This window comes from Symsagittifera roscoffensis, chromosome 9, assembly GCF_963678635.1.
Source record: "Symsagittifera roscoffensis chromosome 9, txSymRosc1.1, whole genome shotgun sequence".
In the NCBI taxonomy this organism is placed as follows: Eukaryota; Metazoa; Xenacoelomorpha; order Acoela; family Convolutidae; genus Symsagittifera; species Symsagittifera roscoffensis.
The window spans coordinates 7,845,281-7,862,096 of NC_087070.1; the positions used below are offsets into that span (position 1 = coordinate 7,845,281).

Here is a 16,816-nt window from a genome sequence, read left to right on the forward strand (position 1 = left end):
GGGTTGACATCCTCCCCCCTAAGCCGCTTCGGGGGTTGGCTGGTAGCTTGGTTCTAATTTGCAGTTCAGGAAACTTCAGAAGTGAGATTTTTACTGACAGCTCTAAGCAATTGAATCAAAATTAAGAAACGGGATGGCAGGTCTTTACTTGATATTTTAAGGTGCAGAGGAATCTTCCAAATTAACCCAATTTCTGATTTTGTTTTTCAGAAGCATGGACTGCGTTTTCTTTTACTATATTGGAAAACCTCCTTAATTTGTAAATTTCCATGGCAATTTTTATCCCTTGTGTAATAAGGTATGGACATCTATCCTCCCGAAGGAACGTTGCGAGGACCCAATGCTTCTTTCGGGTCCCAGTCGTTCAACGGAGAATGCTCGGGCAATTCAGGGATGAGCAAGGGGGCAGCCGCGGGCGAGTACGGAAACAGGAACTCAGCGTCCTCCAATCGGGTAAGTTTGCTGTTTTTTTTTCTGAAAACGAAAGAATTTTTTTTCCTAAAAGAATACTAAGCTCTTCTCATTTTTCTTCTTCATTTCATCTTTTTCCAGTAAAAAAAAACTTTTCCTCGCTTATATAAACTTTTTTTCATTTTTTTCTGATTGTAATAAACGTTGAAAAGTGAACGAATACCTGCCTGTTAACGTGTGAAGTTTTATTACAAAAATTATTATAAAGCGAGGAAAATTATTGGTTTTAGAACAGTAAACATTTTTTTATCAATTGAACAGCTGGAAAAAATCAATGCTCATCACATTGCTATAACAGGCTTAAATTTTTATTCAATTTAAATTTTTTTTTGATACCGAATCTTTTTAATCACTGCTTAAAGCATAATATTGACGCTTATGTGAGGCGGGTAGAAGAAACAACTGAACCGGATATTTCCGAGCACACATTGTGAATGATGATTGTTTCTTTGGCCCAAGTAATTCAATGTGATTGATTTTTACATTTTGACTAAGCTGTGAGTTGTTTTTCATTAATTGTCTTCAAACATGATTTCACCAAATTCACCATACTGATATATGTGCTAGTAAGCGGGTTGAAAAATGCCCCCCCCCCCTAGTTGGGATGAGTTTCTACGCTCAGAAGTGTTTGTCAAAAATTGAGCGGAAAGGAGGCAAAAATCCTCTTTTGAACACTTTTTTATCAAAAAGTTCCCAACCCGTTTTAAGAAAAAAACAAGGTTTGTTTTTTTTTTCAGCTGCGCTTCAAGCGCGACAACTCAATGAATAGCAACAAAAACGGTAAACAAGACAACAGCAAAGAAGACACCTCCCCTTTCTCCCATTACGAGACAATGAAGAGACTCAGTCTGAAACACGCGAAAAATCTGGATAAGAAAGCGAGGATTTTTTTCCCAACCACTTTCATCTTTTTCAATTTAGTGTACTGGACTTACTACTGGTGGCTAAGGAACACACACGTATTCTGACGTCACTTCAGATGTGAAAAAAAACGTGAACAAAACCCGAAGAAACTGAAAACTAGAAATATGAGCGAAAAGTGAAAAACATGAAAAAAAAGAAATCATCATAAAACGAAATTACATGGCAAGAAAAAGTCAATTTGGCGCCCTTTATTAGGAATTACAAATCGAAGAAGAGAAAAATGGCAGTACGAAACTAAAAACATTGCAAAAAAACAATATGCGTTGGCTGTGTTGCATGAATTCATAGAGCTTTTTTCTTTTTCTAGCTTCCAAGAACTATCTTTATCTGGTAAATTATGACAAAGTACCACGTTGGCCGTGGATGTATTTTTTAACCAAGCTACTTACCAAGCAATGTTTTAAGTTCTTTGCAAAATTATGGGAAAAAAATTAAGAATCAGCGAGTTGAAATCGAAAAGAAGCTTCAATTAGGTAGATGAAAACCTTCGCTCTTGATGTAAACTTATATTTTTTATCAAAAAAAATGTTATGTCATGTTTTTGACATGACAAGGCCCGCAAATTTTTGTTCTCGGTGAATAGTGAACTGTGAATTAAAACTGAACTGTGACTTTATCGTTTTTGTAAATTTATTTGTATTTTTTATTTTAATGTTTCGAATTCATTTGTGCTTTCCCTTTTCATCATCGATATTCAGTAGCTATTTTTGAATATGGCAAGTTATTATTAGAAATAGCGCGACCACCCCCCTGATTGTGGTCGGCAACCCCAGTTTTTGAAAGTCGCGCCGCTGTCAATCGGACGTTCCGAAAGTCACAAAAACTAGTCAATCGGACGTTCCGAAAGTCACCACCCCCCTGATTGTGGTCGGCAACCCCAGTTTTTGAAAGTCGCGCCGCATATCCCTTCTGTTACCTCTTGCATTTTCTTCTTTGCCAGCTCCTGCGGTTTGCCTTTTCTGCGCTCAATAGGCGAGCCTTGCTGGCTTTCACTCCTGACAAAGCTTCTTTATGTCTTGGATGCTTGATGTCTGCCACTGCATCCCAGAATTGCGGACAATATGATTTAAAATGACCTTCCAAGTTGCAAAAGAAACACCTCGGGCCGAATTTTGCAATTACTCCCCTCATGAAATCTTCATGATCAACCTCTGACGCATCTTCGTCCTCGAGGATAAAGCCTATTGTTTTCATGCCCTGTTTGTAAGTTGGGCATGCTGACACATGATGGTCCGTTGAACTGCAATTGGCACAAGAGCGTCTCTTGTCCATATTATCCCTCGGTTTGTACCAGTTGTTCCCTTGGTTTGCTGGTCCGTTGTTAAAATTGCCATAATTGTTCTTATAATATCCAGATATCGAAGGAGGTTTCAAAAAAAGATATTCTTTTGACTTGAACCTCAACTCCTCTGGTGTTTGCGCATTGGTGAATAAAGGTGTGTAATGCGTTGCTAGCATTGTTCGAAGTTCATCATTCTTCACATCATCGATGAATTTTGAGGCTACTGCCAGGTTCATCCTTCTGTTTGACTCATCCGGTTGGCTGCGTCTTCTCAGAATTTCCAAATCGTCTAGGAAATTGTCTATCGTTTCATCTTCTCGTTGCCTCCGCTTCTCGAAGCACATCGTTGCCTGGTGGCCCTGCACCCTTGATCCAAAACGATTTAACAAGATTTCGAAAATTTTCTCAGCTGTGTCTCGCTGATATTGCTTCTTGGCCATGACACAGTTCAGGGCTGTCCCTTCCAAGCATTCTTGTCTTTCCGATAAATCCTCTTCCTCGAAATGCAGTTTCATTACCTCTATCCAGGTATCAATACAGCCATCCGATTCGTCTTGTAGCATCTTGATTTTTTAAAGACTCTTCTGGACTTCTCACTGCGTTCATTGGTTCTGGATAACCTCGTCAGGAATGTCTCCAAAGACCTGTTCAGGGGTTCGAAGGCTGTGACCATTGCCGTAGCATCTCTCGGGTGCCCCGCCTCAGTATCATCGCACCTTGTTAAGAGCTCTGTATTCGGTGCATCCCTGCAATCCGAATCGCCGTGACTGTTTCCCCCTTGGCCCACATGACTCCTCCCTGGGCTCGCATGTCTCCTGTTACCAGAATCACCTCTCCCAGTCGCATGCGTGCCTTGCGTCGGTCGTTTGTTTCAGGTCTGTCTGTTCCCAGTTGAACTTGCTCTATTGTTTCGGCCCCATGTTCTATTATCCCTTGTGGCATAGCCTGATGAACTGCCCCTACCTCTAGTGGATCCATTCCTCCTCATCCTTTGATGGTCATTTAAGTTCACCTTCGGCTCCCTGCTGGGACCTCCCGAGTTAGGTTCCCATTCTTGTTGCCTAGTAGCCCGTCCAACCTATCCATGATAGCCTGAGTTCGCCTCTCCATCATCGCATCTATCTTTGTGTCAAGAGTCCCAAGAGACTGCTCTTGCTGAATTCTTAACTTCTCCATGTCGTCTCTTAAGCGTAACTCTCTTTGTTCCGCTTCTCTTGTCATTCGCGACAAGTGCTTCGCTATGTGCTCGTCCGTTCTTTCCTTCAAGCGTTTTTTGCTCCTACCAACTTCTTGTCTATTGCGGTTTATTTCTTCTCGGAGACTTTCTCTTTCAATGTGGACTGCTCTTTCCAGTTCTCTCATTCTTATGGACATCCGTTCATTTTGTTCTCCTATACTGCCCACTATGTTGTTCAAGGCTTCTTCTAATGCTGCCCCGTTTTCCACTAGTGGCGTCACTAGTGGCGGTGTCACCCTGTCGATCCCAGGTAGCTTCGTGCTGGTCGAGATTCGGGCTTTGATTCTCTGCCTCGACGTCTTTTCATTATCCACCTCAGGATCCGCCGATGCGTTGCCTAGCCCATTGTTTCTATTCTCCCCGGTTCGCGTCTCTAAATTTGTCATACTTTCAAAGCCTCTTGACTGGCCTGGTGTGTTTGCGTCTTTGCTTATCGTTCTCACCACACCAAATTTGTCCTTAGTTCCAGTCTCTCTTTCGACGAATGCCTCATTCTCCTGGCTCGAACTATTGAGGCTGACTTGAGATCCAAAGTCCACTTGCTCGTCTTTGTCTTCTTCTTCCTCCTGGGATTCACCTTCATTTCCTGTGCCTACTCCCATGGTGAATGGAAAGATGTTTCCGAAAGTGTTCTTCATTCTTTCTGAGAACGATGAGGACTTTGTCTGTTTCTCCGTCACGCCTGCCATCATGGTGTTGTCTGTGGGAGATCTTCTATTTGCCACAATTTCAGTGGAGATGTCGGACACTTCCGACATCTCCTCTCGGTTCAGTGTCCCGGTGGAAGTGGTAAAATCTTGGCCTTGTTCTACCGGAGTAGATTCACTCGCCAGCCTTCTGTCTCTCCCCTCCGGTCCATGTATTCCCTGATTCTCATTCATGGCCTGGTCCGGATAGACCTCCACTTCTAGCATAGCTTTTCGCTCTTCCGAGGACTTCTGACTCCTGGGCCCAGCCATTCTGCCTGAAACCATCTCCCCTTTGTCGGTCCGGGCTCGTGTGATCCGTTCCACAAAAGGGTCGGTCATTGCTCTTCTTTGCTTTTTAGGTATGAATTTCCTAGAGCTATTACCCCGTTTAGGTATTCTTGACTTGTCTAGAATCATTTTCAATTTTTCGCTTCTTAATGCCTATACATTCAATTCGATTGCTGGTGACCTTCTAATTTGACTATCGATAAAAATAACACAACACAATAAATTCCAAAAATTTCTATTAAATAATGACCACGAATCCTTGTATGTTATCACGGCACAGCGTATTCACATCTTATTCACAAAAATCGATTAACAGTCGTAAGATTTGAGAACTAGCACAGTATGATTATATCAGTCAATTTAAAAGATAGTGTATTCACTACCCAATTAAGCACAAATTGTTGATTTAAAACCAGATATAACAAAATAAGAATAATTTTATGAGAAACGTATGTGTATTGTATTTTTAGTCGGTCGCAGTACAATAGTCGAACTTGTTTTTATAAAGAAAGAGCTTTCCCTGCTTGGTGCTGCACCAAACTGACAAAACTTGAAGGCAGTAAATTTCTCAAGTGGGCGTCTATTGCACCCACCGAGTACTGTGTTACCTATTTGCCTTCGGAATGCCCGAGCTAGACCTACTAAAATCCTCAGGGCAGTCACTTTCTCAAAAACGTTTTGGATTTCAATCCACACCAATGAGTTACACACTCTTTTTTAATTTAGACTTAGTGTCGCGAATATCCGAGTTTGGACCTGTTTTGTTTTGGTCTGGTCTTTTTCTTCAAAGGCAAGTTACCAGTGCAGTCACTGGTTCCTAGCCTGTCTCTTATTAACCTAACACCCCTCACTACTATCTTTTCTTCTGTCTACTTAAGTCCGTAAACAAAATAGTACCCCTCCGGGTTGACAAAAACAGTTTCCCTCCGGATTGGCAAAAATAGGACCCCTCCGAATCTGCAAAATTGAGACCCCTCCGGTTTGGGACCCCTCTGAATTAGTAAATGTAAGACACCTCCGGATAAGGACCCCTCCGGTTTCGTGAAAACAAGACCCCTCCGGATTGGGACCCCTCCGAATTAGGAGAGAAGAAAATATATTTTGACCCCTCCGGTTTTGTAAAATTAGCTTTTCTGAGACTTCCTTGATTTTCAACCTATACCCCTCCGGATACGCTCTCCGATGCTATTATGCTTTTTGTATCAACTAGGAAGGGTATCTGGTCCTTCCTTAGACCCTTCCGGCTGAAGTTAAGCCTCTTATTTGACAATTCTTGCTAACGGTGAAGGGTCTTATCGCTAGCCTAATTTCGGCTCTATCAAGTTTTTCCGCTGCCTTAAGCCTTCCCTATTCTTCTAGAACAGCGTAAAGTTACCTTATTCAACCGTTTCTACCCTTTGGTAGGGGTGTAAGGGCTTTCCAAAAATTTTTTATAAAACGTGAGGGGTCTACCCTCGCGAATTGGTGAATTTGCTAAAAACAATCTCAAAAAAATTTCACGCTTACTTTTTCGAAAATTTTTTGTTCCTTTTAGTAAGCTCAGCTTATTTCTGATCTATTGGTACCAAGATCAACTAGATTTGTCCAATAGTTCCAAAGTTATTAACCAAGAAGTCTTTTTTCTAAAGTCAAGAAATTTCTCTCTTATAGGTTCCGCCTAACTTTTTCCGCAATTCTGTTCGCTTCGATCAACAAATTTTTGATCCGAGCTCAGAAGACCTATACTCTTCTAATTTTTTGCAAAAGACTCGATCTAAAACGCTTTAGTTGAAAAAATTTGCGAAAAACTATGCTACCTGGACCCCTCCGGATTGATGAATCCACTGAATCAAACACGTTAAGTACAATTTCTCTGTAAACCGGAAGGTTCTCAGGAAGCGCTTTTTTAAAACCTGTAGATTCACTAGTGGATGTTGACCGAACAACTATTTTTACTGTCCTAACTCAAATTTTTCAAACAATTTTCTGATTTTATTGTGTTCCGTTTTCTCAAAAATCACGAAAATTCAGTTTTTGGTACCAAAATAGTCCCAACCACTTCCGAACTAAACTTAACCGGTTTTACCTACTATAGTAGTGCAATTACGATGTAACGCAATAATTTAGTGCTTTTTTCCGTTTCAAAAATTATCGATATGTCAAAAATCGCGTTTTGTGAGGGGATCAAAATATCGCTATTTTGACCCTAAAAACCGGTCTGTTTTCTTTGTTTTTTCTCTGAAAAACGATAAAAGAGTATTAATATGGGCTATATAAAACAAAATATTAGTATACTTAACCCTTCCGGGTTTGTTCAGTATGCGAATTAAGGTGCTTAACTCAGATATTCGCAGTTCGGTGAAAGGTCACTACAGTGCAGCACTGTCGAGCCCCCCACAGATTACTATCTTAATTTTTGTACCAAAAGGGATACAAAACTTGTTCACGATACCCAACAGTCAATTGTTGTTGCCGTTGAGCCCCTTCTTGTTGCTCCTTGTACTGCTTGCCGGATCAGTCTTCTCCCAAGACCCCTCCGGATTGAGCGCAAATCAGCAGACACTTCCGGATTGAGCGCAAATTAGCATTAACGTGCTTAAATACTCAAACAACCCTCCAGTACAAGCCTCACAAACGGGCTACAAAAATGATCGTAACGACTCTGATTGATATTAATGCCTGTAACAACAATATATTTATCAACAACAAATCACATCTTGTCTGGGGGGATGATTTCTACTGATTTTTTACTTTTTTTTTTACTGTTTTTGGTTTTTTCGGTTATTTTTTTTTGTTTTTTTTTGTTTTTCTTGGGTACTATACTACTTTTTGTTTGGTTTTATATATATCTTTAAGTGTTTTTGGTCACAGACCACTCAGGAGATGACGGGACCGCGAATCCCCCCACCCTTCCTGATTTGTGAATTTTCGGTCTTAACTAGGTTAAAAAGCTATTCACGGTAATCCGGAAGGCTTCCGCGTTCCGAACTACCCTTCCGCCCCGGCGGTTTTGGCCTTTTAAGGGCGTTAATGTGAGCATCCGCTCGGCGCGGAGTACCCGTTAACGGTTCTGCCGGTCATGATGCTGAAAAAAATCATACCCAGGAGCGCCATAAAAACATTTATGTAACATTCGCCCGGAAGATACATATCGACGGAAAATAAAGCTAGGTTCTAAGACGACTGGCCAACGTCTAAATTGAGCTCTTCATGTTTTTCACCGTCTCTACCAAGCCTCAAGCCAGTTCTTTTGGTGGTCTTTTCAACATCGGGTCGACAAAATTGTTACTGTTCTCCGGCTTCGACCAGAACGCTCAAATTAACTTAATTACATGCAGAAATAGTAAGCTCATGGCTGGGTCTCAGTATCCCCAGACCACGAGGTCACTCCTAAAATCAGGGCTACTACTACTTATTGAAATATTGTTGTTTTTGTTCAGTAGATAAAAGTCATCATCTCCATCGAAGATGGATAAACCCTTCCCCCCAACTCCTAGCTTCTCATCCTTGCAAAATGAATTCGGATGTTAATTAAATTCAACTCAAGGCATAGTAGGGAAGCTAAAAATTTATGTAAAACAGTTTCAGTCCAAATCCCGAGACACCTCCGGATTCTTGAATCCGGCGAAAAAAGACTCTTATTCTCCTTCCGGAAGGCTGTCTCACACACTTCACCGTTGTTCGCAACAGCTTTGCAACTATTGTAGCGACACAATAGTTGCAACTCGGAGCGGTCTCTGCTTCTTATGCTTTTTTCTGATTCCGATTCTTATTTTTTCCGTTGTTGTCGTCGTCGCAACTATCGTTGTTGTGTCTATATTTTGGTTTTTCTCCCAAAATTGCTGTTTTTGACATTTCTTAGAATTATTACGTCATCAATTCGAATTTTTAAAATTTAAGAATTTCCGAATCCTTCAGCCTTCACAATTTGTCCAATCGTCCAAATAACGCTCTTATTCCTTCAAAACCGCCAATTCGGAAGGTTTGCTGCTAAAATTCGAAACTGCTGCATTTGCAATTTTGTCCATTCTGGTCGAATGTCACACGATGTCGAAGAACGCTAATCTGACATAAGAGAACCTATTAATTATGGATTAACTTTTCAATAAATAGTTTTTGAAGCTCAGGTGGCCACCGGTCCTGGCACTTAGGTTTTTCTAAATTAGCTGTGTAAAAATTTGACCACTTGAAACTAGGCCAGGTAGTGTAACATTCGCCCGGAAGATACATATCGACGGAAAAAAAAATAAGTCCTAAGACGACTGGCTAACGTCTAAACAGAGCTTTATATGCTTTTCACCGTCTCTACCAAGCCAGTACTTTTCGGTGGTCTTTTCTAACATCGGTTCGACAAAAAACGTTACTGCTTTCGGCTTCGGTCAAAACACTCAAATTAACTTAATTGCATGCAGAAATAGTGAGCTCATGGCCGGGTCTCAGTATCCCCAGACCACGAGGTCACTCCTAAAAACAGGGCTACTACTATTTATTGAATTATTATTGTTTTTGTTCAGTAGATAAAAATCATCATCTCCATCGAAGATGGATCAACACTTTCCCCCAACTCCTAGCTTCTCATCCTTATCAAAATGAATCTAGTTGTTAATTGAATTCAATTCAGGACATGGCAGGAAGCTAAAAGTTTATACAAAAGGATAAAAGTTTCAGTCCCGAAACCCTTCCGGATTCTTGAATCCACTGAATCAAGCACGTTAAACTTGACTTCTCCGTAACCCGGAAGGCTGTCTTCCACCCTTCACCGTTGCTCGCAACGGCCCCGCAACTATTGTAGCGACACAATAGTTGCAACTCGGAACGTTCTCTGTCAATTCCGTGATTCGTTGTCGTTTTTCTATCACAATTTTTGTTCTTCTTGCTATCGAAACTAATGTTGTTCTGTTGCTTTTCAGCTTTTTTTGCCAAAATGGCCGTTTCTGACATTTCTCAGAAATGTTACGTCATCACTTCGAAAATTTAAAATTTCAAAATACTAGAATATCTTGACCTTCACCGTTCTACTAATCATCCGAATAACGTCGTTAATCCTTCAAAATCACTAACTCGGTAGGTTCGCTGCTAAAAATTCGAAATCTGCAGAGATTGCATTTTGTCCATTCTGGTTGAATGTCACATACTCCCCGGACAGTCCGGTCAATGTCCTCATTGAATCACGCAATGTTCGTAAAATAGATACAGTGTCATCGAACAGAATTTACAAAATGCACGAAATTACTTTTATCCACGTCACATCGACTCACTGCAGAATATAAATGGCATCATACCACATCACCATAGCCTTCAAATTCTTTCATTAATCTGCACATTGAGGATATGACCTAAGATAAAACATATTTTCCGACTTCCAATGTCAATGTCCCGATTAAAACTTTTTCTCTTAGATTTAAAAGGTGTTGGTTTGCAGGACAGTCCTGCCAACCAACAAGCTAAAATTATCCTACTATGCTTTTTCCCTTCGGAAATCTTGCTTGTTATTGTCTTGAATATTAAAACTAAGAAACTCTGTGGTTAGAAAGAACAATGAAACAATCTCCCCCTTCGAGAGATTACCCAAGCCTTTCATGTCACCACAAAGTGATCAGTTCTCCTAGCTGATTAAAAACAGTCATATAGGCTGGAATATTTAAATATACTCCTTCACTCAAGCCTTTCTAAATAAATAGTAAGTGAGCGTCTCTAAAGCCACTCAACTAAAACCAAAATGCAAATGTATAAATGCAACAATTTCAAAACTCAACTAAATGTTTCAGTTTTCAATTACAACTTGGTTGCTTGGTTTCTCACTTGAGTTTTTTCACACAAATAAAACAATTCTGAGTTTTAACTTTTTCTTCATCACTCCCTTGTTTTCTTCTTTTTTCGTCGTTTAGAAGTTCTAAAACTTCTAAATTCTTCTAATTTCATCTCTTTTTGCATCTTGTTTTTCGGTCATTCGTCAATGTTCCATTTCTTCCTCCTGTGATACTGACTCTGCACTCTCAGTCTCCGTATCCTGCAACACGTCGTTAGCTATCCTGACGCTGCTGGAAGTCGTACTCCAACACTTCTGCTCTTCTACCCTCTGTTTGCAACAAGGTAGGGGATCCACGTTAGATTCTCTGTTCCTGCAGAAGCTGTTGTGGAGACACAACGTCACGTTTCTCTCTAAATCTTCCTTTAACAATTCTGCCTTCTCCTTTCCACTACGTTCACTCGTCCTGGAAATTCTTTTCACAGCGGTGGTCACTGCATTCCGATGAGTCACGAGAGCTCGCTTGAAAGCTCCTGCTCCAATGTCCAGCTGATATTCACTGTACACCCTGCCGTGCTTCGACATATGCTTTTTCGCATATTCGTACAACCATGCAGTCATGTTAGCTCTGAACCATGGCATCAATCGTTTTCTTGCCCATATCTTTTTCACTTCCATCGGAATGTTTAGAATTTTGCACATTGTCTCAAAAAGATCTAAATCTTTTAGACAATCTAATTTCCGCAACTGTTCTCTCGTCGGTGCCTCCTGTCTATTATTTTCTCTCACATGAGCCTCCAGCCATCGTATCGCCATCATAACTCCCACTATCACCATTGTTATGGGCTGTGATGAATCTGGTAAACCCATGGAGAGCAGCTCTCCAGAGTCCCAGATCAACATCAGACTACTACGCTTGGGATACCACCAAGTCTGCAGCAAGCAGTGGCAAGGAAACTCGTCATGTGTCAACATGATGCTCCTCCAATTACGTTTTCCCGAAGCTTCCAGTAATGGTTCCACTTCCATCATCACTCGGTGGACTTCATCATTCTCATCTACTGCATTGTAATCTGTGACAGTTGATCCTCTCTGTTTCTGTCTCTCAAAGTCACTGAAGTTCCCGCTCACATATCCCATGAACTTCTTTCCTAGCATTGACTCCAATTCTTCCTTGGTTCTCTCTGGAACTGCTGAGAACACCTTACATAGCAACTCGTAAGACTTCTCGGACATTCTCGCCAGTCTCACACACTTCGGCACTGAGAAGGCTTGATCCACGATCGTTCTCGTACTCTTTACGTCCACAGCTACGAAATGTACAGGGTATCTGCTCTTGCACATTGGAGCCAATGTTGAACCCACCAAATATTGTGCTCCTGATGGTCTACAATAAGTCTCACTGTGTCTGATGTTCATTTCCGTCTCGATTGCTTCCCTCCATTTTCCTATGTATTTCTGCTCAGTCTGCAGAACTCCTGGGAATACTTCTACACTGATGGCTGTGACCATCTCATGTTTCTGTTCTAGATTCAATAGTGACTCTAAAGAACCAAACATGCTGTAGAATCCTAGTGCAGTCACTAGATTCACCTCGGTTCCTCCATGGCAATCTGCTATCAGTTCCGTATCTGTTCTTGCTTTCATCACCACGTTTCCAAACAATACCGTCAATTGCTTGTGTTGTTTCTCCAGGGTCTTCACACAGTCCAGACCTCCACAAACGTGACCCTCCAGTCCACAAACTTCCGCCAGACAGCTACCAGGTTTGACCAGTCTTCTGGTCCCCAGCCAGGCAACTCCACTTTATCTTCTCCGTTGCTCCTAGAGGCCGTTATCGACACATTATATATGATGTTGAGGTCACGCAGGTTACAGTCTGCATTCAGTTCCCTCTGCACGTCTTGTGTCGCTCGCAATATTGAGTCAGCGTTGGGACTAGGACACCATGATGGCCTCATCAATTCCCACACTGCCATCAAGCTCGTTCTCAGTAATTCATCTGAGAATCCCAACCCAAACTCCACTCTTTTATCAGATTTTGGTTACGGAAGGTGCAGTCACCTCTTCTTCCAAGACCAGTCCCAATTTGGCCTGTGGATTGTTAACGCTCTTAATCGTTACAATTCTGGACGTCCAGAATCTTAGTAACACCGTCTGCTCGTAATCGAAGAAGCAATCGCGTATGTCTTCACTCAGGAAAGGGTTGTACGCTATCCCTTTGATTCCGGATACGTAGCTGTACGATTTCTTCTTGATCGGTCCACAGTATTCACTGGACTTCGGCAGTGCCCCCATAGATTCTTTAGCGAGTCTCAGCTCCTTGTTTGAGAATCTCCTGATTTCGTCTATTTTTCTCATGGGTTCTAATTCCTCGGGTTCTTTCATGTTGACCCTCATCGGTTTACTTTGCTGCATATCCAGCAGTGCTAGCAAGAATAAGGCTTTTGCTCGCCCATCGCCTTCCCTCAACATCTTAACACCAGTGTTTAATGCAGGTACTGAAATCTGCTCTATCAGAAATCGAATGAAACAGAGAGAGTCTCTCCGCTTCGCACACGCTACTGCTGCTCCCTCTTGGACTATCAGATCCCTCAGGTTCGTCATGAGGAAAACCTTCTCCTCTTTTGACCTCTTTTTTTCTTCTGAATCATATTTTTCGCGAGTCAGTCCCATCATGCACCAGGCGAACCTGAGTTGTAACTCTGTTCTTACGTAAGGTACTGCCACGAGAGCATGTATTCTTGGCGTAGTCCTCATTTCTTCTTCGAAATACCTTAATACTACTGCTTTCCATGGAAGGCTCACCAACTGCTACATCGTTTCTGTCTGTATTTCAGACGACTCTAAAAACCCGTACGCCTTCTGCTTGAGGGTGGTGCCTTGCAACATCGTTTCCAGATAACCCTACATGGCTTTTCCGTCTTCCAGGGCCATCACATACCCTCTAGCCGAGTTTCGGTATTCTAACATCTCCATGTATCCACCGGTGGGTTCATCTATCGACACAGTCTCCGACACTGTTAGTCGGTTATATTCCACTGGTACTAGTTGTCCTGCGACACTTCCCTTTCCGTGATTCATGGGAGATGGCTTAAAGTCTTTCATTGTGCTCTCTCCACATTGGCTGAGTATTTCCATTTCTAAGGTTGCTCCAGTCAGAGTGCGGTCACTCCTTTTGAATTTATAACCTGTTGACTTTTCCCCGCCATGAGAATGGGTGGCACCATCGCTATATCAGTTAACATTTTATCTGTGCCAGGCAGTTGATAATCACCTTGCCCCAAATCCATGACCTCCTCGACTCGTTTCCTTTTCGCTGAATTAACAGCTTTCATCGATATCTCTGAATCCATCTTCGTCTTTCCGACTCTCCTCGGCATCACTCTGCTGCCTAACTTCATTTTCATCGCATTGATTTTATCAATCACCAACTTTGATCGCATTGTCCCTCTCCTGTTTCTTGACAGATACACCACCTCTCCTTTATCGTCCTGCGGTGTCATCTTGATGGGAGAATTCGCTTCACTTTCATCAGTGGCCGAGTCGATCAACAACTCACTCAGTCTCCCTTCACAATCATCAAGCTTGTCAAGGACTTCCCTCATCAAGGGTTGGTTGAGACCCGTTTTCAGAATGGACTGGTTCCCATAGCTCTGAACCACGGTCCAGACTTCTTCGATAAACGCCACTCTGTCCAATTTGCATCCCGTACTACTCTCGTGGTCTCGGTGATGTACTTCCCATTCTTCTTCGGGCAGCGTTCCCAAGAAAGGTACTCTGGCTGAGGCCTCTTTTCTTCTCCTCCTAGGTGATTCCATGAGGATTCTCTGGTCGTTATTTCTTGAATTGCCAGGAGAGCTGCTCTCCGGCAAATTCCGTTTCATTTCCATAAAGGCTGACGGAGGCTCCAGTGTCGAGATGCCTTCATCCGCTGGCTCAGTCGTCTCCAACGTATCTGCATTGTTCTCAAGATCACTGAAGATATTGAAATCCAGGCTGGATGTTCCTTCTGTCGATGCCCTGTCGTCTTCCCCACCAGCTTGATCTTGTTGCATGGGTTCTTCGGTTTGACGGCTTCCTCCCTGTCCGTCATCTCCTTCTGACTTATCCTTGTTCGAACTCGAGGGTCCTTGTTCATCATTGTCGGCTTCTTCCGGGAATCTCGGTATGAGCAATGTACCGGCCGATCTATCTTCTTCTTCTCCATGGACCACTTTGATTTCCTCGCAGCCAAAGGGTGCTAGGAAGGTTCTCGTCTGCAGTATTCCTCCCACTTTCATCTCCTGTTTCATCTAGTCAGGATTAAGGAGGCTTCAGGCAGTTCGGTCCTGCCTCTCATCCTCATCGGAGCTAAGCCTAATCCCGTCCATTCCTCGTCGAATTTCCCAGGCTTGGGAGTCGCGGCGTTGCTTATTCGCCTTCTCGTTGCTTGATCCGTATATGTAAATCGTGTGTATTGTAACACGGCGGCATTTCTCCCTACAAAGTATGGATCCATCGTTCCCACGAAATTCCCTATTCTCCTTTCATTGGTTTCGAATGCTCTCAATCTGGGAGTTTGTACCACGGAGACTGCTCCGAGCAACATCCTTCTTATCAGAGGGAATTCAGGGATTGCCTCCGGCAGCTTCTTGTAATCACCCCAGTCCTTCGTCTCTTCTCTCACTTTATGATATGCTGCAGTGAGACGAGGCACTCTGGTTATTTCACCATTCGTTTTATCATAAGGTCTCAGATTCCAAAGCTTCGGAAACACTTCGATGTGTCCTCTTTCTACTTCTCCCATGCGATCACGGAAGTGGCCGTCAAAACTGATGACTGTCATCTCTGGCTCCGATATTTTCGTAAACAACAGATCTTCACTCATGAGCTCCCGCAATTTGTGCTGCTCACACCAGTTCAATGTACTACCGTCCACTGCTGATATGAGGTTCAGGTGCAGCACCGACCTCCTATGTGCTTCCACTTTAACGTCAGGGAACGCAAACGTGACTGCTGGTCCATAGATCACCGTCACAAACTCCGTGACTCCTCTGATCAGTGCCAAGCGATCGGTTCTCATAGCCAAGCTCAGATCGGTTAACAGCGGCATGCCTCCAACATGTCGTCTAACATCTTCCTCTCTTTCAATCGTCTCGTCTTCTCCCGTTCCAAAGCGATTTTGTTGTAAGAGATACTGGATAAGAGTGTGTCTCAGGTCTCTTATCTTGTTCCACGAGTCCGTGGATTTCTTCATATCCAAGTTCCTCACTCTCTCTCTCATCTGCTCTGGACAACGTGTCAGTTTCATCAGTCCTCTCAAGTTTCCGTGGGTAATTGCAATCAATGTCAGAAGTCCGTCTAGCCGCAGGTTCTGGATTCCATCAGTGAGCAGTATCGCCGGTCCTTTCACGAAACTCTCTGCTCCAAATGTCACGAACAAGGCTATTAGTTCCACTATCGACACTTCCACTACTGCTTGGAGGAATTCTTTTATCAAGTAGTGCGAGACTTTCGGGTAAACTTTTGCCAAGAAGGACGCGGTTCATCCAGCTCCCAACCCTTCTAACATGATGTCTGTCCGTTCAAAGCCCTCCTGTCCCTTCACTTCCCGGGTCCAGAAGGTTTCCAGAGTAATCTGACACATTCTGTTCACAAATTCAGCGGTCTTTTCCCCGGCATTTTCCGCCAGGTTCACCTCCTTCAACAAGTAGGCATGTATCTTTGTGATCATCACGGGGCCTTGCTCAAAAGCGTCTGCACCCAATGCCGATACTCTAGGGTTCAGGTGTAGCCACTGGTTGTCAAAACCATCGCCTCCAAATGAGCTCTCGTCTCTAGTGAATTTTTCCTTCTTGTGTCTTCACCTGCCACTTCCATTGCCCGGAACCATAAGTCGTTGGACATCGCCGCGATCACTCGATGGTCGTCGTCTACTCCTGGTTTCAGTTTGAGCTGTCGACTGAAATTGGACAGTTCCAACCCCAGCACCTCATCCAATACTAACATGTGTAGCGCATGGTCCTTGAATCCTCTCATCGCGTTTGAGATATCTGACCACACTGCAGGCAGTTCAGCCTTGAGTGGCCTCAAGTTCTCCATCTCTATCATGCGATTCGGGGCTGATATGATCACATCATATTTTCCTTCCGAAAGTAAGGTCACAATCGCATACACAAATTTCAGTCCATCCGGGAGATGTGCATATCCCGGAG

At 42.9% G+C, this 16,816-nt stretch overlaps 1 protein-coding gene across 1 annotated transcript in view; it reads left to right on the plus strand.

Annotated features, from left to right (window-relative positions):
• The window catches only part of LOC134854053 (gamma-aminobutyric acid receptor subunit beta-3-like), a 34,099-nt gene extending 32,099 nt beyond the window's left edge, over positions 1–2,000 (plus strand). Inside the window, exons 8-9 of the mRNA XM_063870124.1 lie at positions 299–453; positions 1,209–2,000. Of these exons, the coding sequence (XP_063726194.1) occupies positions 299–453; positions 1,209–1,439 (386 nt within the window). The 3' untranslated portion in view covers positions 1,440–2,000. The remainder of the gene's footprint in view (positions 1–298; positions 454–1,208) is intronic.
• The last annotated feature ends 14,816 nt before the right edge of the window (positions 2,001–16,816 follow it).